The sequence below is a fragment of the Barbus barbus genome (genome assembly GCF_936440315.1).
Source record: "Barbus barbus genome assembly, chromosome: 24".
Classification (NCBI taxonomy): domain Eukaryota; kingdom Metazoa; phylum Chordata; class Actinopteri; order Cypriniformes; family Cyprinidae; genus Barbus; species Barbus barbus.
The window spans coordinates 24457926-24483027 of record NC_136752.1 but is presented as its reverse complement, the minus strand read 5'-3'; the positions used below and the strand labels follow the sequence as shown (position 1 = coordinate 24483027).

Here is a 25102-nt window from a genome sequence, read left to right as displayed (position 1 = left end):
CCAAAACCTCCATCTAGTGAATTTTGTTTCTAACTTTAGTTCCTAATTCAGCACAAAGTAAAAAGAGACCTGCAGGCAGACAATGAGAAGTAGACAGAAACGCCCAAGAGTAATTCAGCAGGATGTGGAGTAGGACGTGGACGTGGTTAACGATCTGAGCTGAGGATGATGTAGGTTTAATCTTGCAAACTATCCTATAAGTTTTCACCATTGTGACTCTAAGCAAAACTATCAAACCTGTTTAACATGATTTATGTACATAGGAAATGTTCCTGGATCAATATTCTTCTTGATCTTGAGGCAAGATTTTTTTCTCCAAGTAATCAGGTTTTAGAGTTAGGATTTGGGGTAACAAGATTTTTATAGGTTTCGGGAAAAGTTTCTTTCTTTGATAGGAATGTTGCTCCACGAGAACAGCAGTGTTATTTTAAAGGGTTACTCCACCCCAAAATGAAAATTCTGTCATTAAACCCATGTCGTTCCAAACCTGTAAAAGGTTTGTTTGTCCTCGGAACACAATTTAAGATATTTTAGATGAAAACCAGGAGGCTTGTGACTGTCCCATTGACTGCCAAGTCATTAACACCATCAAGGCCCAGAAAAGTATGAAAAGCATCGTCAGAATAGTCCATCTGCCATCAGTGGTTCAATCTGAATTTTATGAAGCGACGAGAATACTTTTCAGCACACAAAGCTGAATTGTGTTGGAGCACACTAGCTTACAGATGCTAACATATAATAACAGCTAAAAAAAATAACAGCTGCATTCTTACATGAACGCAGGCTACTGCTCTTCTCAACACTGCTACTGGTCTACGATAAAAAAAAAAAAATTTTTAATTAAATAAAAATCACCATGCACGATTAAAGCTGACTAGCTCAGGCACTTGACTATTTGAATGGGTCAAAATGAGCTAGATGACCAGGGGCATGTTCACACCACAGGACACCTGCGGAAAGTGGACGTGGCCGACTGCAGGCATTTTATAAACCATGTGCTGTCTTGCTGTGATTCAGCTCTAACCTGAACATTAGATGGTAGCGACAGCAGCAGTATTCAGTATACACTCTAACAGCTCCAACACGCGTTGAGTCTAAGAATGTATCAGCCATTGAGTACTGAGCACTGCCTCACTCAAATTTTATATCACTATTTATTTTCCTGTTCTGTTCAAATCAGTGTAAAAGCAGCCCTTAGCCCTCCAGTGCCACCATGATGTGTGTTGACATATTGTCAAGACTAAACTCACTCAGTGTGAAGTGTGAAGACTGTAACTAAAATTGGGGAGGAGAATGATCTTGGTGATGCAACTAGTCTGCGATTACTTATGTGCAATAACACAACAGATGAAAACCACAAAAGTGTGCGAAGAGGCGACAAGCATCTCTCTTGTAGTGTGCGCTTGGCTTAAAGGACACAGTGGAATGACAGCCAAATAGTCAGTCAGTGCCGTCAGAACATAGCCCAACTTACATAAAAACTCCTGTATTCTATTCCTTTGCTGATAAAATAATAATAATAATAATAATATGCTGAAAGATGTCTCATGTGCAAAAATACAGTAAAAAAAAAAAAGGAAAATATGGAAAAATATTACAGCTTAAAATAGATGTTTTCGGTTTTAATATATTTTAAATGAATGTAAAAAATGTATTTTCTCCTGTGATGCAAAGCTGAATTTTCAGCAGCCATTACTCCAGTCTTCAGTGTCACACGATCCTTCAGAAATTCTATTATGCTGATTTGCTGCTCAAGAAACATTTCCTATTATTAATGTTGTGCTGCTAAATCTTTTGTAACATAAATGTATTTAGTGTAACTTTTAATTAATTAATGCATCCTTGCTGAAAATGCATATACATAAACATCAGAGGTGTAAAGATTACCTGAAAACCAATTGCAAAACAACTTAAGTAAAAGTATTAGAGTATCTGATCTGAACAGTACTTAAGTATTTTACTTATACTAAATACAGCCATGGCCAAAAATATCACCACCCTTGGTAAATATGACCAAAGAAGGCTGTGAAAATGAATCTGCATTGTTAATCCCTTTGATCTTTTATTTAAAAATAAATAAATAAAGATTTTTTTTTTTCAAATACATGTTGGACAATTATTGGCACCCCTAGAAATTCTTATGAGTAAAATATCTCTGAAGTATATTCCAATTCATATTCACAATTTTGAGCACCCCAGGGTGATTATGAACATGAAATTATCCAGCCATTGCTTCCTGTTTCACAGAAATATAAATAGGAGGGAAAACAAAGCCCAAATTCCCTTAATCATCCATCACAATGAGAAAAAACAAAGAATATATTTCTGATGTGCAGCAAAAGATAATTGAACTTCACAAATTTGTGAAGTGGCTTTAAGAAAAGAGCTAGAGCAGTGAAAATCCCCATTTCCAACATCAGGGCAATAATTAAGAATTTCCAATCAACAGAAAATGTTACGAAACTACCTGGAAGAGGACATGTGTTTATATCGTCCTAATGCAAGGTAAGCAGGAGAGTTTGAGTGGCTAAAGACTCTCCAAGGACCACAGCTGGAGAATTCCCCTAGCTCGTCCAAAAACAAACTCCAGCATATTCAGTTGTCAGACACGACTGGAACTTCAAATGGGACTGGCTTCTATGGTCAGATGAAACAAAAAAATGAGTTTTTTAGCAGCAAACACTCAAGATGGGTTTGGTGAACACAGGGATAAAAAGTACCCCATGCGTACAATGAAATATACTGCTGTATTTTTAATGTTGTGGGCCTATATTTCTGCTGGAGGTCCTGGACATCTTGTTTAGACACATGGCATCATGGATTCTATCAAATACCAACAGATAAAAAAAATAAATAAATAAGTGACTCAGTCTTATAATGGGCCATGTTTGGATCTTCCAACCGTACAATAATCCAAACACAAACCTCAGAAACAACACAAAGATGGGTCACTGAGCACAAAACCAAGCTTCTGCTATGGCCATTCCAGTCCTCTGACCTGAACCCTATAGAAAATGAGTGAGGTGAACTGAAGAGAAGAAGCACCGTCATGGAGCTGTGAATCTGAAGGATCTGGAGTGATTCAGGATGAAGGAATGGTCTCTGATCTCTTGTCAGGTGTTCTCTAACCTCATCAGGCATTATAGGAGAAAATTTAGAGCTGTTAAAGTGGCAAATGGAGGTTTCAAAAAGTATTGAATAAAAGTGTGCCGTTAATTGTGGCTAATCTGTATTAGAGAAAAACATTTATTTCATAATGATATTTCCCCCATTTTAAATTCTTATTATCCACTGAAAGGTTAGATTTTTTAAAATAAAAAGATCAAAAGGATTATCAATGCAGATTCATTTTCACAGCCTTCTTTGTTCATATTTACCAAGGGTGCCAATATTTTTGGCCATGACTGTATAGGCTCAAAGATACACTCGTCAAATAGACACAGCAGTCAAAAACTGTAATGTTGTGGAGAAGCTGGAGAAAACAGGCAGAGGCGTGCAAATATTTAATGGAAAAACTAGAACAGACAAGAAGCCAAAGCCAAAACCAAAGGGAACAAAGAACAGAATGGCAGGCAAACAGACAACCATTACATTCAACAACTCACAAAGAACTAAAGAAACACTAGGGCTGTAGATATACATTGGAGGCTAACAAGCTGAACAAGATAAGATACAAACTTACTACTAAACACCACGAGAGACAGGAAGTGACAAAAGTCCAAGACAAGGCACAGAAAACTCAACAAAAACAAGTAAGAGCTGATTTGTGATAAGAGCAATCACGCTTATTTTCTAAAACCAAAATAAAACTGAACACCTCAAAATTGCAAAAACAAAACAAACAAAAAAGCAATATCCTTCAAAAAGGTCTCTTCAGTATAACGGATAGATAAAATAATGTTAGGTACAAGTAAAAAGTCAAAGTCTTCCTGCACTGGATGTGCTGGTTTCAGCTGGAGTCATGTCCTCATTTCATATATAAAACACCTGTGATGTAAATACTTAAGGAACTCACAATCACATAAAGTAGCCTTGTTGACAAGTTTGGGAAGGAGAAAATGCACAAGATATAGTACTTTCAGTGCCCTGTAGTTGGCGAGATCACGCCTTTTTGCAGAAATAAACTGTTGCAGAAAAGCTAGATATCATGCAAAATGTAATTTGTAACTGCAGCACTCATTTCAAATGTAGCGGAGTAAAGAGTACAGATACTCATAGTGAAGTAGAGAGTAAAAGTTCTCAGTACTCAGTACAACTACAAAGTATCAGAAAAGATACTTAAGTACAGTAATTAGTTACACATTTACTCAAGTACTTTACACCTCTGATACACATATACACAGTGTACAGTATATATATATATATATATATATATATATATATATATATATATATATATATATATATATATATATATATATATATATATATATATATAGAACAAAATTATAAACGCAACACTTTTGTTTTTGCCCCCATTTTTCATGAGCTGAACTCAAAGGTCTAAGACTTTTTCTATGTACACAAAAGGCCCATTTCTCTCAAATATTGTTCACAAATCTGTCTAAATCTGTGTTAGTGAGCACTTCTCCTTTGCCGAGATAATCCATCCACCTCACAGGTGTGGCATATCAAGATGCTGATTAGACAGCATGATTATTGCACAGGTGTTCCTTAGGCTGGCCACAATAAAAGGTCACTCTAAAATGTGCAGTGAGCAATATTTGAGAGAAATAGGCCTTTTTACATACAAAAAGTCTTAGATCTTTGAGTTCAGCTCATGAAAAATGGGGGCAAAAACAAAAGTGTTGCGTTTATAATTTTGTTCAGTGTATATCATACTGCCCACAAACTTTTAAATAGAGTATGTTTGAACCAACAACCTTTTGATTACCAGCTCTGGTAACCGCACAACCCTTCCCAGAATCACTTCTCAAACAGAGAATCACCGCCACACAGGTGATACAAAACAAAATTACCTTGCTTTTCACTGCAATGTCAGTTGATACAAAACTCTGCGCAGACCTTTCCCAGAAAAAACACCCATATGCCAACAGCTGAATTGGGTGTCACCTGCAAATGGAATCCTGGGCAACTCAGACACGGGGTGATGCTCCTCTATTGTGGCTAGCTGGATGCTGAGAGGAAAGGTGAAAATTCATTATAGAAATAAAGAGTTGATAATAGCATGATTCGAAACCCTGAGGGACACGTACACACACAGATTCGCATGAGAGTAGAGACTGATCACAGCGGCATTGAGAATAGCCCACAGTGGCACATTTCTTTAACCTCATATTCGCTTGTGGAAGCAATGTATCTTCATTTGAGCAGAGCACTGAAACATTCACCTGCTGCTCTTCTCTGGTCACCCTCATTACACTCTGCCTCAAAACACCTGAGGAAAGCAGAAATAATCTTTAATGGTCCACTGATAAGATGCTATTTATTTCAAAAAGGGACTTAGTGTTGCAGGCCATTACGACATGGACTTCTGCTTATAAAATGACATCAGCTAAAAGTAAATGGTCATAAGCAATAAATGTAACTTTCCAAAGTTTCTAAACCAAATAATGGATTAAGCCAATGCCCTTGTTCATTATGTGCTGAAATTTCCCTGGCATAAAAATTAAGTTTTATGATTAGACTGAGCGATTAGTTTGGGATTAAATCAACAGTGATGTTTTTTTTCTATAAAAAATCTAAAATATGCAGACTAATCAACTGTCTCCTCAAATGAATGGGGTCTCCTGCAGTGTGGAACCGCTGGACGCCTCTTCCAATCACATATTAGGGACTAATCACTTCATTAGTATTCATAACCATGTCTCTGCGTAACTCCGGCAGGCTACTTCTAAAGAGTTTACCACCATTTTTCAGCTGGAACATTAGCAAACAAAATGAGTTCAGGACAAAAGTCAGTCAAACAATGTAAGGTCTCAAGTGAAGAACTTCAATGCAATGAAGGTGTGCACACAAATAGCAAGTACACTTATTAGACGCATCTAACTGGTACAAGGATGGTTTATCTCAGCGACATCTTCGGGTTGGTAACGGAGAACTTCTCTTCTTCAGACCGGGTTCCATTTTTTATGAAGTTTCCGGTTTTTTTTTTTTTGCGCACAAAAAGTATTCTCGTAGCTTCGTAAAATTACGGTTGAAACCCTAATGTCACATGGATTATTTTATCGATCTCCTTGCAACTTTTCTGGACCTTGATCGTGTAAGGACACTTGCTGTCTATGGGAGGGTCAGAGAGCTATCAGATTCCATCAAAAATACCTTCATTTGTGTTCCAAAGAAGAACAGAGGTTTTACGGGTTTGGAACAACATGAGGGTGAGTAATTTTTGGGTGAACTATCCCTTTAACCTGTGTAGTAAAATCCCTAACTATTACTTATATGAAATTTTAGTGACTGAAAACAAAACCCAACCCAACCAGTGCAGTCTGATTCACAAATGAAGGACTCTTGTTAATTTTAGCAAATCAAAACTACACAGCCCGAACAGTGCCGTCTGATTCCTTAATTAATGACTAAAATTAGTTGGTTCTTTCTTTAGTTTGATTCTTGAAAGAATGACTCATATGAGTCGGTTCATTTTAAATGAATCATAACTAAACAGTATATGACTAGTGCAGTTGTATTCCCAAAAGCATGACTCTTTTGAGTATGGTATTTTTAATGATTCAAATTCATACAGGGTGATCAGTTAATTCCCATTGCTGAAAGAATCTCTAAATTCTGAACCGTACTAACATACTGTTACTATTTCTACTATACAGTACCGATACAGTAAAAATAGGAAGAGTAGTATGCTGGTACGCAGTTCCAAATTTAGTAAATGTCTCCTATGAACCTGTTCATTTTAGTAAATTACAACCGATTCATGATTCAAATTCCTGAACGCCTGAGTCGGTTCTTTTTGGTCACCAAAACATTACAGCGCAATCAGTTTAGTCTGATTCCCGTGCAAATGAATCTTATGATTTGGATCACTTCCTAAGTGATCGATGACCTTACGAATGACTTTTCTAAACAGTATCTTTTATTGATCAAAACACATAATGCTTGCATAATACTGTTAAGTTACAATGTTCTTAAGGTTCATGGGCTATAAAATGGTTGTTGATATAACAACATCTCAGAAATATTTTATAAAATAAAATGAAATGTTAGCACATTTTTAGTTTGTTATTGGATTGCATTTATGCACTACTTTAAAAAGACAGTAAAAGTCTGTGTAAATAAAAGGCATTCTTTTAAACTATGCATTTATTATCTGAATCAATCTCATCGTGACAATGTGACTGCATTTTATTCTTTTAAATATTTTTCTTCCTCAAAAGTGAAAGAATCATGGAACCATTAAGGAAACAGAAACGGTAACAAGTAGCACAACTCAAATAGTAAAATTCTTTGTAATTCCCATACCATTGACAACAAAATGCTATTTAACAGATTTCAACTTGACGTCAGGCTAAAAATAGCTCTTATTCTAGCCTCAATTCATCAGCGCTCAGAGCCTATCAGTTCAAAATGTGTGAGAGGGCTTCACTGGAGAAAGCTGAATGAGCTTCTTATCATTGATTGCACGTTTACCTTGAAGGCTTAGCCGATTCAGAAACAAGATTGCACTGGGACGATGATTGCCTCCTAAAAGCTGATTCGAGTGAATGGAAAGAAGTCATCTCAGAGGCCAAATGAAATAATAGTGAGTGGGAGAGCTTTATCTACTGTACACAGAGCAGAGCTTGCTATGATTTTTTTGCTTCCATTCACACATGTGTGACCTTTGCTCAGCTAGCCATAAGAGGAAGTGAAGGCAGTCAAGGTCGAGGTCAAACATGTACTCGGCTGACCCGCAGTATGTATGAAAGCGTGCAACTGTGTGTCTTCTACAGTAGCAGTGCAGAGGTAGACTTAAAAACCTGCCCTAGGCCAAAACGGCAGAAACTTGCATCAATAATGAGCTCAGAATATGAACTCTGCAGGAAATCGTGGGCTGAATTGCAATTTGCATACTTCTACTGTATGCACTAAAAAGATTTACTGTCAGTCATGGGAAAGTGCATACTTTTGGTGATGCATTAAAACAGTACTGAAACATATTTTCAAGTCAAAGAAGTGTTTATAGAAGCCACACAGAATGAAAAATAAATTCATCTCACAAATCAGATTTTCTTTTGTTGCAATTCTGAATTTATCTCTCACAATTCACAACTTTTTCTTTCCAATTCTGAAAAAAAGTCAGAATTGTGAGATATAAAATCAGAATGGCAAAATATAAACACAATTGAGAGATATAAAATTGCAGTTGCAAGAAATAAACTCAGAACCTTGTGATAAAAAGTTGCAATTACTTTTGTTATCTTTTATTTTGTGAGGGGGAAAAAACTGAGACTGAATTGTCAGATGTAAACTCAGAATTGGAAGAAAAATATTAGCTACATTTTAGCTAAAAATTTGTCAATTAACTAGTCAAGTTGAATTATTAATTAATAATTATTTTTACAAATACTTTATACTTTTGATGCTTTAAACTGATAAAAAGTAACAGTAAAGACATTTATAATGATTATTTATGTCATATTTCCACTAAATTATTATGCAGCACAACTGTTTTCCACATTGATGAAAATAATGAACGTTCTTGAGTAAAATCAGCATATTAGAATGATTTCTGAGGGATCATGTGACACAGAAGACTGGAGTGATGGCTGATGAAAATACAGCTTTGCATAGCAGGAATAAATTACATATTAAAATAGAAAACAGTCATTCGAAATTGCACTAATGTTTCACAATAGTACCATTTTTACAGTATTTTGAATAAATACCGTAAATGCAGCCTTGGTGAGCATAAGAGACTTCTTTAAAAAAAAAAAATGTAAAAACATTGTACCAATCCCAAACTGAACGGTAAGGTACTGTATGTGGCTACTGTTAAGAAGACGGAGAAAAACAGACAGGAAAAAATGGAGTGACAGAACAATTGAGAAAGGTTGATGATCTAAAAGTGTAAGGTCTCAAAGTCAACATTTTTAGCGCCTTCTGATGTGAAAGGACAAGACATATTGGGTCGCTCAATCCTAACAGGAAATTTTCTACCACTGCCAACACTTTCTACAAGCACAGGGGAAGAGAAGTCTGCATATAAAAAGAAAGACAGGAAATCTGTCAGACGGCTCAGATGAATGAAATGTGAAGTCTGCGGTCCACTGGGCCTTGCAGTGAGTCAGGAGTCTGACTGAGGTGAGAGAACCCTCGACAAAACTCTGCGCAACAACACAGTTTTTTTATTTATTTCCACTGTATAAAGAACTCGAAACTAGGGCTGGGTATCGAGTACGATACTTTTTAGGCACCGACCGAATTGCCTCGATACCACCGAGTAGCGAAAAACGTCTTGTCGTTCGGTACCAACTTTCGATACCTAAGGAGTTAATATAATCAGCGTCAGTGAGTCAATAAACCTGCAGCACTAGGTGTGTTCGACTAGAAACGGCGACACGGCGGACGCGCAGATTGATCAGTGTTTGACATCCACGGGAGCGATTCGAAAGCATACAGAGCAGTCCGCTCTTTATATCGTGCGGTTTTGTTTATCACACAGACTGAAGCGCGCGTGACGCTCGCGGTGATTTCAGCGTCTGCCGTCTCACTAAATGAGGACATAAACACATGAACAACATCTCCAGACCTGCTCTGAGTCACTACATGAGCATTTTACCATTTGATTTGAGTAAAACTAGCGTTATATCATCTACTCGACACACAGAACTGTAAAGGTATTTACGGCAACCCGTCAAAATAAAAGTTCGATTTAACTTGGAAGAGACTGCGGTAGAAATATATTAATATTGTTCAGCAGACAGTACATACTGCTACTATTACTGTTAAAATTATTAAAACTTTTTTTTTTTTTTGTAATGATCACACAACATTTCTTCCATGTTTAAATTTTAATAGTAAACCCCCCTTGTTTGCCTAAATAAATACATAAACTTTGATTTTCAATAATTTAAAGATTAATTAAATAAATTTTTTATGCCTTCATTTGAAAATCAGATATTTCTGAGGAAAAATAAAACATTTCATAAGGCTATTTTTAGAATAAATTTGAATAAACTAAGTAGTTTTTATGCATTCAAATAATTAGACATAGTACACCATAATTTAATAACAATAAAACATATGGTGAAAGAAATTAAAACACCCACTTATGGGGTGGATAAAAATTTTAAATTTCTTGAAGTCTTTAACAACCTAGAATGAATAGAAGTTATGATTTTCTCTGATCTATGTGTTTTTAACACGCACTAGTGTAAATGTAACCTAACGGATGTGTAAACTGAAAACTATTTGAACTTTCTTAAAATGATTTGCACTGATTTATTGTGTTGGATATATTTTGTTACTTTGAGGAGATGAGGCTTTGAGTCTGTATAAATGTCAACAAGCTGAAAAAATATTTTTTTGAGATAATGTAATCTTGTTAAAACTGATTTCATAAAATTGCCATCGAAAAAAGTATCGTTCAGGAACCGATAATGAACTCAAGGTATTGGTATCGGTATCGAAAATTTTTGAACGATACCCAGCCCTACTGGAAACAAATTTGTGCTGCCAGGAGTGGAAAAAAGATGAAAACATTCTTTTATCTTCAGTTTTCCCCCGCCCTCCATGGCTGTTTTCAGTGACTGTTTATCCCGACGAGGATGATGACAGAAGGGGCTGGGCAGAGAAGACAGCAGGGCACCAGCAGCGCAGGGCTTTAGGGAGCATAGCCTCCCTCTCACGTCAGCACTGACCTGCTACAATAATGCATACACAGCATCTTTATCCCCCAGGCCTTTTCCAGCACAGAAATAAAACCCAGAGTGTCTATTGCTCTGGCAGAAATATCGATTTTCTGATATTATCTTGCTGCCCACACTAATGAATTTTTTTCTATGTGTTGTACAAGTGGGACAATGTTGTTGGTGTGGTACACGTCTGAGCGCTCTGAATACCTATTTGAATAAAAAGTGAGCAGTGTATCTGCGTGTGCACTCTGTGCACGCATTTGACAAACAATGAATTAAACTAGCGACCACGGAGAATGCAAATGATTTTATCTGCAAAAAAAGGTAATATTACTGAAAAACAAAAATGCAGAATTCTGTAGAGATTGGTTTTACTGTGATGCTATGACTCCAAAAAGTATAATATAATAATAGTTATTTAGAAATGTAATTTGAATCCAGTCTAATAATCAAAGCAGATTTTGAGAAATGTAGCATCACTTGCTCACCAATGGATCCTCTGCAGTGAATGGGTGCCATCAGAATGAGAGTCCAAACAGCTGATAAAAACATGACAAAAATTTAATCTCCTGTTGTCCTTTTACATCAAAATCCTATTCATATTTCTATTTAAATCCTATTCAAAATCATATTTATTTAGAACAGTTTTGGCTTGTAAACTGAGTTTGATCTGTGCATATTTCTCTCCTGATTCAGATGAGACCACTTTTTACTAAAGAAAGCAATATTATGGATAGAGGACTCATGTTTCAGATGGAAGCAATGGTTTAAAGTTAAAAAGGTCTTAAAGATCAATTTTTTTTTTTAGAAAAACAGCTTTTTGTTTCACACAATGTTAACTGATGGACTGGAGTCCTGTGGATGACTTTATTGTAATGTTTTTATCAGCTGTTTGGACTCTCATTCTGACGGCACCCATTCACTGCTGATGATCCACTGGTGAGCAAGTGATACAATACTACATTTCTACAAATTTGTTCTGATGAAGAAATAAACCTACCTAGATCAGTGGTTCTCAAACCTCTCCATGAAGTACCCCCAGCACTGCACATTTTGTATGTCTCCCTATATCTTACACACCCACTTCATGTCTTGCAGTCTCCACAATGAGCTGATGAGTTGAATCAGGTGTGATAGATGACAGACATACAACATGTGCAGTGCTGGGGGTACTCCAGGACAGGTTTGAGAACCACTAATCTAGATCTTGGATGACCAGGGGGTGAGTAAATTTTCAGCATTTGGTTGAATTATTTCTTTAAATGTTATAATGTAAAGTAGTTTTTAAGCTAACACACAAGGGTTAAAATATACAGCAGATCTCTGAGTATTCTGGATGCTCGGAAGGGTATAAATTACCATGAGACTCAAAGGCAGCACCGGAGATACACACGGGGAATCAGACTATGCAAAAACACCATTTTAGATCCTTTGAAGTGGATCACACCTGTCATTTATATGACCACATGAAACAATGGTCCGCTGGCATGAAAACACAAGCATTTTAATATTGAAGGTTGCTCAGTGATGTAGATGCAGATTAAAGATCCATGCTTTCAGTGGATTATCTCCAATGATTATACCGCCCGGCGTGAATGGAAGTGTGTGAGGGAGAGAATTGTCTGATCACACATGAGTGAACATTGCTTTAATGTTTTCTGACCTACGCTGTGAACCCATGATGGATCAGAGTTCTCATCAAAGGAGTGTGAAACCAATTTCCAAACTGTACCTCCACATTTAACTGTGTCTAATAGTCACAAATCAGCTAGATATTCTAATGGCACAACAGATGCTTTGTATAAATAGTAAACATATCCAACTAAAACATCTGTCATGTCACTAGAAAAATCTATTTGTGTCAGTTCTACATGTTTAAAAACATAATAAATTGATTGTGATCAGTCATGACATTCTACAGTCAAATATTTTAGTACAATGGCAGCAAAAGGAATATAATTACAATTGAAAAATATTAATGTAATAGAAATATAATTGAATATTTTCATAAATATAAATCCATAATATAAATATTATAAATACAAATTTAATTCTATAAAATAACAACAATATATTTTAGCAATTAAAAAATTCTATTTCAAAATATCAAATACACAAATACATACATACACAAATGACATTACAGATAAGCCATCTGCACATGATTATGATGAATGTCTGATTATATTGTCAAGTAGCCCCTCAATTTGTGACATTCGCATTTTTGCTAATATAAATGTTTTCAATTAATTTTATACATATGGTGCATGCTTAACTTAACGAGGTCAGACCAGCCATAGTGCAAATCCAAAAACTGTTGTGTGAAGGTTAATATGACTGGTTACATTTGCTGAATTATGGTTTGTTCTTGACAGTTGGCTCTTTTTTACTCCACTTTCTCCTTAAATTAGATATAACAAGCTACTAGAAGAAAGATTTTCTACATCCAAAGGTGAAACATTCAGGAAATGAGCAAACAACAACAAAACAGGATTTCTTCTCAGACAGAATAAACCTATTGGTGTGTCATTCAATGTATAAATTCTCTCATTAAGAAGTGAAAGTCTAAGTTTTGCAGTGGAGGTAGTAATTATGTATGCTGCAAGCTGATTAACTAAAGAAAATATACATTCGAAAAATCTCCGGTCTTGATTTTCTACCTGGGTGGCATAGGGAATTAACATAGTAATAAAGTTACAATTTCCCAACAAGGCTGCTTAGTGTTTTTATTAGCTACTGTAAGCATGCAGCACTATTTCTCTGTGCTATCAGAGTAAGCAAGCTGTTCCCGAAAGGAAATATTGTTACAGTACTCACATTCACTATTGCACCTATAAGCCCCTGTGCCCTGGGCTTCCACCATCTGCTGTGCGGCAGGCGGCCTGCCCCTCCCTAGATAACGCAAGAATCATATTAACCCCTGGATTATGACACACGCACATCCTCCTCTCATGCCGTGATTCAAGCACAGAGGTTACAACTGACTTCACATGCCAGGCCACATGGAACAGAGGCACCTGCTGCCATAACCCACAACAATCACATGCTAATTTGGTCATTTGAAAGAGCTGACGTTTATGAGGAACATTATCTTTTAAGACAACATTATAGGAAAAAAGACTTAATTCAAATATGGTGAATTAAAGGAGAATGACCCATTTATGCGCCCCTATGGCAACTCAGACTTTAGACTTTATAACGTGGCCTTCATTCTTGCATAAGCTTTAGTGTGAATATAATGTAATTATGTTACGTAACATACAAGAATATTTCGCAGTAATGGTTTGACGCAATATATATATCCAAGGGATAAAGCCAAGCTTGAACTACTTTTGTCTCAACTGGCGAATCATAGCTGTGTTATGCATTTCTTATTAGATTTATTGATTTTCAATGGCTATATTAATGCAGACTACTCTCTAAGAGTCTGCATAGCAGCTTGATTAAAAATCCTCACTTAGGGCAACATTTTTCAAGAAAATGATACTGGTTTGACAATTGTACAGAATAGATTGGGGAATATTTCTTTATTACAGCCACATTTAAAATAGTAATGAATCCTTATATTTTTATACGTATGGCCAATATACAAAGTATAGGCCATTAAAATGTAACATTTATACAGTTAAGCGAGTCTGTAAACCCCTTGCAGAATTTATAATATAAATAATAAACAAAGTTATTTTGTTTTGTGCAATAGCTTAAATCAGGGCAGTGCAAAATGAAAAGCAAAATGCAATTTTATGTCTTATCTTGCAGATTCGCTCAACTGAATATAGGCCATTAAAATCTAATTTATAGAATGACAAAACGGATGCCAACCATTTTTTGTTAACATCATAATAAGACTTCAATCTCCTAAAGCATACAGATACAAAAAGACCACACAACCAGTAAGAAAGACAGTAAAGACTGACAGAGACGGCTTCAACGGCTCAGTAAAGATGATAATTAGATATAAAAAGCTCAGAAGGGCAGCTACTGAAAGAGCATTTGTGTGAGAAGCATCAAATGTTTTCGCACAAACAATCTGTGGGGGGGTAATTGAATTGTGATGTGATGCTTCTGGAGTTTATTGATACCCATCAGGAGGCTGTCAGAACAGGACTGGGCCCATCTGGAGACTGGGAAGTGTGGATGCCAAGGTAAACCATAACCAGAGAGAAAAAGGCCAGTCAGGGAGACTGGTTTCAGCTTTATGAGTCTATCGAATTACGTTGAGCACCACATGAGGAAGTGGCTGACAAAGTCCTAATGCACTAACAATGCACTTAACTGTGAAAGGCAGAAAATGTTGAAAACATAAAAATGATAAAAAGTTTCTCTTAAAACACTGTGTAGTCAGGATCTTGGGGTCTAATTACAGCTTTACTCAAACCAGCTGCATAAAACTTGCTGTTATGCCTGCTGCTTAACACATAAAGATGCTGATATCAAAACTTTGCACTATTATGCTATTGGAGTTTTGTACCAACCAGTAAAGTAAATGTTCACCCAAAAATCTTTCTTACTTTAGAAAACAAAAAAGATATTGTGAAAGTCAAGGGATCCAAACAACATCCCTTTGACTTTCATTGTATGGGCAAAGCAACATTTTGACAGGAAAGAAAGAAAGAAAGAAAGCAAAAGGTTTATCCAATAGCACAATATGCAAACTATGCAAAGTTTTGTACCCAAAATTGTTAATTTATTTTATTTATGGTCATCATTTCACTTACTTTCTTCCTCTGAACACATAAAAATATACTTTGAAAGTCAAGTAGACCACACATATGGGACCACTTTGACTTTCTTTGTATGGGGGAAAAAATAATATATTAAATAAAATTAAGAAAAAGTCATAAGTTTGGAATGACATGAGGGAGGGTAAATGTTGACAGAATTTTCATTTTTGAGTAAAGAAATTCTCAACCAACAAACAGATAGCACCCATGGATGGGCTAAATAGTACAAAACACAAAGAATTGTAATGTAATGCAAATTTCATAAATTCTAAAATCCTCTGTGCACTTTTTTGATGACACATCAACTCCTCATGCCTCGCATATCCTTTAAAAGCAATGACCCAGGTGTCCATGTTTAATGACAGTCTGACAGGTACATCAATACTCAGCCAAAGCATTGTAATCTCATTTATGAGGCGCAGCCTGAGCTCCCTAAGGACGAATAAACTTCAGTCATCGTCACTGTGCATGTGCAAGAACGGCAGTCATAAACCAGCAGATCTTCTGGAAGTTGTGACTGAACTAAATAATTGTATGGTAATTTATGATGCAAGGAATATGAAGTTGCACACTCTTAAGACTCAGGTTCAATAAAATATGTATTGTGTTGCTCACTTTGTATTCCAGATCCAGTTCTTTACTTACAGTTAGACAACAAACACAGACCAAATCTTGCCAGAACCTTGCTTCTAAAAGTACATTACAAGACACAATAAAATTGAAAACCTTCCACAGAACAGAGGCTGTGGGTATGTGAACATATTATATATTATATTTGATTTCTCTGTAATACTAATATTCCAAGAGTCACGTGACGTGCTCGTGAACCTAGTCGCACTCCGTACGTTTGGCCACTTTTTGCTGATTTTTTTTCGTTTTGTTTTAAGTTTTATTCATTGGTGGTGCTTTATTTGATGGCTTACAGTCGTAAACAGCAGGAGTTGTCTCCGTCGGCTTCTCCGATTAAGAAGAAATCCAAGCCACCGACCGCAAGCGATATGGACAAGATGGCGAACACTGTTACACACTTTGAGGACATTCTAAGAACCGAGTTGACGGCGATGCGGAACAAGTTCGCTTCTCACATGTTAGTTGTTCAGGTGCTACGCTCTAAACTGGATCTTCTTACAGGGGAGATGAGAGAACAAAAGAAAGTTGTCGCAGATCACGATAGACGCGTTGCCGCGCTCGAGCAACAGGTTGTGGACTTACAGGATCGCAATAGGCGCAGCAATTTGCATCTGGTTGGATTGCCTGAAGGTTCCGAAAAGGACGATCCTCTGGGCTTTTTGAAAAGATCTCTACCGACGTGGCTCCTGTCTCTGGCGGGCAGAGAGATTGAAGTGGAGCGAGCGCATCGTGTGTACACAAGGCACTCCTCAGATCGCACTAAACCATGGGTTTTCATCTTTAAACTGCTGCGGTACACGGACAGGGAGCTAATTCTGCAGGCCGCCAGACTTCATGAAAACTTCCGACGGAGCAACACTGTCTTTCCAGATTTTTCTCCGGTCACCGCAAAAAGAAGAAGTGCATTTGCGCCAGTTAGAAAGGAGATGAGAGATGCTGGCATCCAGAATTTACTCCTTTATTATGCAACGCTGAAGGTCATTCTCAATCAAGGTGAACCTAAAATGCTACACTCCCCAGAAGAAGCCAGTTTTTCTCAGATCCTTTTCATCCACCAACTCTCATTGAGCTTCAACTGGACATTTGCTGTCTAATAGGAGAAGAGATGATTTAAATGGTTAGGTGACTTTCACTGTTCACTTTAATGTTCACTTCTTATTTCATAGTTATCGCTTACTGTTTATTTATTGTTTCATATCGCTTACTGATTATGATATTTTATTTGTTTTAGTTGTATTCTACATCTCTCTTTTCTTTATTCTTTTTAATTAATTAATAAATTTTTTTTTTTTACTTATTTATAGAAATACTACCCAGTCAATATGTGACTATGGGGCCAAATGTTGGTGCTTCAGTAATGTGCGGGTTTTTGTTGATGCCACGGACCATATTAAGGGGTGCTGGCAAATCAAGGTTTGTTCTTGGTTTGATCTGCCATAGTTCATGGGATTGTGCTTATGTTTTTTGAATGGTAACGGGGAGGGTGGGGGGTGGTTTAATGGTAGACTCAACTGGTTTTATTTTCAAACTTGTATTTTGTCTTATTATGCAGTAATTTTGTTTGATACCTATGACTGACCTTAATATTCTGAGTTGTAATATTAATGGGCTAAATGTTTTTTTGCGAAGAAGATAGATTGATATAGTGTTAGTTCAAGAACCCCATTTGAAAGAGGAGGATAAAGGTTGTGATACAGATGGTAGAATAACACACATAAAAACATAAACAAATAGTGGAGAATAGGAATATTGTATTTCTCTCAGTTTATGCCCCTTGTATTCCTGACCCTACTTTTTTCTCTGTTTTGTCAACCTATCTCTTGAAGTTTTCAGATTTTGAAATTGTATTGGGTGCAGATACGAATTCTGTAATGTCGCATATCCTAGATAGATCTGGACCAAAGGAATCACACTCTCAAGCTTTGTGTTCTGACAAACTTCGGCAATGTGTAACCTCATCCTCGTTGGTGGATAAGTCTTTCACTTTCTTTTCTGCTACTCATAAATCCTATTCGCGAACTGACTATATTTTCATTTCTACTTCTTTATCTTCAGCTGTTCGTGATGCCGATATCTGTTCCTTATCTTTGTCGGATCATGATGGAAATTTGTACAGATTATCTTTGATCCCTCGATCCTTCTCGTGCCACTAGATGGCGATTTAACCCTAAATTGTTACAGGATGGAAATTTTTGCAGCCAATTAAGAGATAAATTTACGAAGTTTATTGAAATTAACCAAGGTTCAGTAGATGATCTTTGAACACTTTGGAATGTAGTTAAAGGATTTATAAGGAATAACTCAATATCATATGCCTCTTTCCTTCAGAAAACCCAACACAAAAAGATAGTTGAACTGGAATCACAGCTCCAGAATCTGACTAGAGATAATCAGAGTTGTTTCTCAGACAATACACTCAGTAAAATCATGGCGGTCATTTCCAAACTCAATTCATTACTGAGATCCAGGGCAGAATTCCTGATCCAAAGATCCAGGCAGAATTATTATTTTCAAGGGAGTAGACCAAGCCACCTTTTAGCCCTAAGATTACGCAACAGTGAAAAGTTTGCTAATATTTCAGCAGTGAAATCCCAATCTGGGCTCATGATGACAGACCCAAATGTCATTAATGTGGCCTTTCAATCTTTTTACTCTAACCTCTATACTTCTTCTGTAGTCAGGTGACCCTGACTCTTTTGCATCGTTTCTGTCCAACCTTGATTTACCTAGTCTGTCAGATTCAGATTCGGAATACCTGGCTGAACCGATCACTCTTCAGGAGATGGAGTCAGCAATTCGATCTATGAACAAGGGGAAATCCCCAGGCATAGATGGCATTCCAATCTAATTGTATACTACTTTTTGGTCGGATTTAGGCCCCCTCATGTTAGATATGATCAATTTTTCAGTTACTCTAGTTACATTTCACCCATCTATTAATATAGCTGTTATTTATCTCTTGCTAAAAAAGATAAAGATCCGACTTCCTGTTCTAGTTACCGGCCACTTTCTTTGACAGGGACTGATGTTGAATTATATGCTAAAGTACTATCTCGTCATCTAGAGAAATTTATGAAGAGACTAGTTCATCATGACCAAACAGGATTCATTAAATCTCACTCAGCTTCGGATAATTTACGCAGATTATATCATATTATTAATTCAAATAATAGTTTGTCCTCCCCTTGCGCAGTATTATCTCTAGATGCGATGAAAGCTTTCGACCAGCTAGAATGGAACTATTTATGGGCGGTTCTACAGCATCTGAGTCTGGGATCGAGTTTCATAAATATGATAAAAGTTCTGTACGCCAATCCAGCAGCCACTGTTCTCACAGGTGCTGTTCGCTCTAACCCATTCTTTATACATCGAGGTACTCGTCAGGGTTGCCCGCTGTCTCCTCTGTTATTTTCCCTATCCTTGGAACTTAGCTCAAGCGGTCCGACAATCTGAAGCTATTTCTCCCAGAAATATACGGAATACTCATCATCATATTTCTTTGTTTGCTAATGATATCTTATTGTTTTTGGAGAAGCCGTCACATTCTATTCCTCATATGTTGAATTTATTTGACCATTTTGGATCTCTCTCTGGGTTTAAAATTAATTGGAATAAGTCATGTTTAAATTCTAAAATTGATTCCATGTCCCTTTCTATATCTATTCCATTGGTTCAAAACTTTAAGTACTTGGGGATAGATGTTTCTCCTTCCCTGCAGGAAATCGTCTCAAAAAAACATAATGGTATTCTAGCCAAAGTATCCTCAGATTTGGAAAATTGGTCTAGTCTTCCTACTTCTTTTCAGGCCTGTATATCGGTGATTAAAATGAATGTTCTCCCACGTATTAATTTCTTTTCTTCCATGATTCCTCTTGCTCCACCGGTTGGCTACTGGAATAAACTAAATGCATGCGTTTCACGGTATATATGGGATGGGAAACATCCTTGTATTAAACTGACTACCTTACAACGATGTAGATTACATGAAGGTCTTTCTTTCCCTAATTTTAGACTGTATGCTCAAGCCTTTTCCCTCCACCCTTTATCAGTTTGGACTGACGCTTCTATGTCTTGGAGAGCAATTGAGGAATCTATTGTTTATCCCTATAAATTGAAGCATCTTGTTTTTTCGGGAGTTCCGCTTAGGCAGTGTAAATATCGGTTTGGTCCCATTGTAACCCATCTCCTCTCCACATGGAGGGATGTTGAAAGACGTTCAAAACTAGTTACAAAATGGCATAGGCATTTGCCTATTTTCCACAATTTCCACCTTTTGTCAGGCAATACTCTATCACGCAATATCTATGATATCTATGATGATAGTGGTTTAAAATCCTTCCAGAATCTTAAAACTCAATATAATCTGCCAGGCACCTCCTTTTTTTATGTATTTGCGCATTAGATCGGCCCTACGGGCATATGGGGTGCCTTGGAACTCTCAACCGCCTGTTCACCCTTTGGGCAAACTAATCCTTCCTTCTGAGGAATCTCCCTCCTCTGCTTCAGTCATCTATCTCGTTCTTCTTGAGCATTCATACAAACCTTTATCTATTACTACTGTTTGGGCTAAGGATCTTAATGAGGATGTGCAGGTTTTATTTTCCGATCAGGTATGTTTAAATTGTCTTCTAAAAACTCTAATCACCAAATGTTTCATTGGAAATTGCTGCATAGAGTTTACTTGACTCCAATGAAACGTTTTTATATGAATCTGTCGTCTTCTCCTAAGTGTAACCTCTGTTCCCAAGGAGTTTTAGGCATGTTTTTGCATTTTTGGGGGAGTGACCCTCTCTCTCACCTTTTTGGACTCAGCTCTCACTGGACCTATCATATTTGTTGGGTACTGAGATATTTTTGACTCCGCTCTATTTTTTCGTGAATGACTTTTGGGACTTCACCTTGTCCGTCCAACAAAGATCTTTACTGTTAGCTGCTCTCACAGCAGCAAAATTGCTAGTCAACCGTTGGAATCACACAATAGACAGAAGAACCTGGACTGTGTATTAGTTGGACATTATCTCAATGGAACTCTCTACTTCTCATGGATCTAACGTGAAAACTGTAAATTCATGGCATTCAGCTTTTAATGTTGTGTCTACTTTTCTAAAATCTTTGTAAAAATTATTTTATTATTTGTTTAGCTATTAATATTAATTAATGTGTTTCTTATTATTATTATTATTTATTTTATGCTATTTATTTATTTTCTAAGTCTACCAAGGGGTGGGTTTTAAATTTGTACAGTTGCTTTTTGTGTTGTACTACTGTTCCAAGGAATAAAACACAATAAGCAGTCGTTAACAAAAAAATACTAATCTTCATAAGCAGACACTTGTAGAGATCCTGTAATTACATCAATAAACAATTCAAGACAAATTCGTTAATGAATCATTCTGACCATTTTGTGAACCAGTTCGATCAATTCATTAAAAAAGAACCAAATCATAAGAACAATTGGCTCACAATAAAAATCAACAATCTTACACAGAATAGAGGCTTCGACTGAATATTATATTTGATTTCTCTATAATACTAATCTTCAAAAGCAGACACTTATAGAGGCCCAGTAATTATACCATTAAACGATTCAAGAGAAATTTGCTAAAATAATTCTGACAATTTTGTGAACCGGTTTAATCAATTCTTTACAAGAGAAGCAAGAAACTCATAACTCTTTTCCTTCCATGTAATAGAGCGAGGCTTTGGGTATGTGAAGAAGGTATATTTGATTTTTTCTATAATACTAACCTTCAAAGCAGGCACTTGTACAGATCCAGTAATTGTATTAACAAACAAGACAGATTCGCTAATGAATCATTCTGTGAACTAATCTGACCAATTCATTACAAAAGAACCAACTCAATAAAGCAATTGGCGCACAATAAAAACTTACGACCTTCCACGAAATAGAGGCTTTGAGTATGTGTATGTATTATCTCTTTAATATTAATCTTCAAATCAGACACCATAGAGATCCAATCATTATAGCAACAAATGAATGGCACCATTCTGTAAACCAGTTTCCCCAATTAATGACAAAAAAACCAACTCAGAAGAACGATTGTCTGACAAACTGAACATCACTATGGCTCGTAAACAAGTTTAGCTCTACACACCATTCATATCTAGCTCATGAAATACTTTAATTTTAAAAAAGGTATATTCACTATAGAAATTTCTAGGTCTGCATACCCAGCTCTGATATGTCCAGGTTGTCCATGATTGTGGGAAGCCTCAGCTCTAATACCTGAAAATTAATAGCTGAAGCAGGCTTTGCAAACATGCCATTCCCATATCTCAGTCAGGCTAAGAGGATCATACTAAACAGCAGGTGTTGATAATATTCACAGATTAAACCATAAATATTACATACACAATTCTATGCAAGTGAATGTCCAACCTGAGGATGAAGTGTGATCAGTGCATATTAGACAAGATACATATTAAAAAAATAATAATAAAATAGTATGATGGCATTAAGCATGTACAATTTAAATTTAAGCAAGCTTTGACCAAAGAACATGTCCCAGAAACCACAGGAGCACATAAAGGGGTTCAAAACAACCTGTACTGGGTTCATAGATATAATTCAGCTATAACTAATGTGTTTATTTGAGAAATACAAATTTGCCAAGCAGCCTTTGCAGATTATGTATGATCCTTGCAGACAGGACCAGCACATTTTACACAAGACGGCTTTTGGGCAGATTTTGCACTGCTTCCTTTTGAGGGAACCAGAACAGCACCAGTCGGAAATTTGGACACACCCACTCATTCATTACTTCATACTTTCAATTCTCATTGTGGGAATTATGTAGTGTCCCAAAAATGTTAATAAATCAAAATGCCTTTTCAAGTCACTCTGCAAACCCTGGGCTTCCCTCACCCTCATGAGATGCAGAGGGGTGCTTTTAAACAGTATTTAAGGAGTACACACGCTTGCAGCACACTTGTTGGCTGCTTTTTTTTGCACAGTCTGGCCCATACGAACGATATACATTTGTCAGTATTATTTTTAATGTCTTTTGGATATTAATCAGTCAGATGTGACTGGTACTGTACTGTATTAAAGAAGCCTATCAAGTATTCTTTTCTTATTAGATTAAGCTAGTACAAAGAAAAATATTTTATGATAGTTTATTTATATGAAATAATAGGCCTTTTGATAATATTTTTCTGCACCTAAAACCAAGTGTTATTTTAGTATCATTGAGACACTATAACAGTTTTATTTTGAATTAGTTTTTTTGTTTACATTTTCAGTTTACATTTTAATTCAAGTTAGAATTTTAGTAAATGTATTTATTATATAGTTTCTCGGTCATTTTGATAACCAAGAAATATGAGGATTTTGGGGAGAGTTTCATACAATCTTTTTGTGAAATCCCCTTGGTTTTTTTTTTTTTAAGCAATTTCCACCCCATTTGGTAATTTTGACCCCATTATGCATTCTAGGGTTAATCCGGATAGCAGGCCAGCCTGCTGTCATTTGGACGGGGGTCTCCGGTGGCACCTCCGATGCGCACCGCTCAAACACCACACATGGCATTCCGCATCCCCAAAAGCGCATAAAATTACCTTGGTCAGCTGTGCAATCTTCTTGCTCATCTTCAGATGGAGGTCCTGCGTGTATTCGAGGGTTAACCCAGACGGGAAGGACGTGCTGGTGGATGTTGAAGTGGAGGTGCTGTTATATTTCCCCGTCGAAGTGCTGCCAGCGGGGTTGTAGTAATGCTGCCAGCCCGCTCCAGTCGCCATCTTCACGATATTAACTATGGCTGTGATATACAGACTATAATGGCAAATGGTAAAGGCAGATGATCCCGATAAAGCAAAACCTAGAGTGACAATGAAGGCGTTAATCCAGAAGAGTCATTATTTCATCCGGATTAAAATCATCTGCTCGTATTGTAGTCTGTTAGAAATAAGCGAAAGCGCTGAGATGAGCAGCAGTTCAACCGCACATTTCGCTGTTTTCCTTGCTTCTTGTGAACTGACAGTAGATAGGATAGAAGTAGATAGAAGGAATACATCAAATGTTTTGGATTCCCGGCAGGTGCGTCGCGTTTAAAAGGCCGACGGCGCGTCTAACACGTTTGTAAGAAGCGAGAGCCGGTGTAGGTGCGATCCAGGTGCGAGGCATTTCTGTCGGATCCCGTGCGTGTGACTGTGCCAGCGGTGTTGCTGCACTGAGTCTGTTACCATGGATCATCTCAACAGTTTACATTATGCCACTGACGTCAGTTCCGTCGGTCACGGTTCCTTTCATCTCCTCCTCCCGTCTCTCCTCCATTCTGCTCTTTTATTTTGGATGTGATGTAATGCGAAAGTCGTTGAAAAAGTTTTTACTATTTAAATCCAGTTATTTCTCAAGATTTATTTTTATTTACAGACATATGTTACAGTATAAATACATAAATAAATAAATAAAAATATAGCGAGCACACCTTTTGTGACAACATGCCTCAAATGCATATGGAATATGCCATGAAACTTGATAAGCTTTTCATCAAAATGTAAACAGTAAATGCAACACAAGAAATTATATTAAAACATACTCAGTTCAACCACATAAATAAATTGCCTTAATGATGGATTACAAACATGCATCTTTTCACTTCACAAGATTAATTGATAGACTAAAGTGGTGTTGATTACTTGTGGATTATTATGATGAGTTTAACAGCTGTTTGGACTCTCATTCTGATGGCACCCATTCACTGCAGAAGATCCATTGGTGAGCAAGTGATTTAATGCTGAATTTCTCCAAATCTGTTCCGATGAAGAAACAAACTGGCTTGAGGGTGAGTAAATTATCAGCAAATTTTCATTTTTGGATGAACTATCCCTTTAAGACATGTTTCTATACTCTGTACAACCAATATGCAGGAACTGCAAAGTTTGTAGGACTATGAAGGCCTATTTCATCATTCTTTGCCA

At 36.7% G+C, this 25102-nt stretch overlaps 1 protein-coding gene across 1 annotated transcript in view; it reads right to left on the bottom strand.

Annotated features, from left to right (window-relative positions):
• LOC306844284 (protein FAM184A-like) overlaps nucleotides 1–24377 on the bottom strand; it is a 135398-nt gene extending 111021 nt beyond the window's left edge. Inside the window, exon 1 of the mRNA XM_079376289.1 lies at nucleotides 23741–24377. Coding sequence (XP_079232415.1) covers nucleotides 23741–23920 — 180 coding nt within the window. The 5' untranslated portion in view covers nucleotides 23921–24377. The remainder of the gene's footprint in view (nucleotides 1–23740) is intronic.
• Nucleotides 24378–25102: the final 725 nt, after the last annotated feature.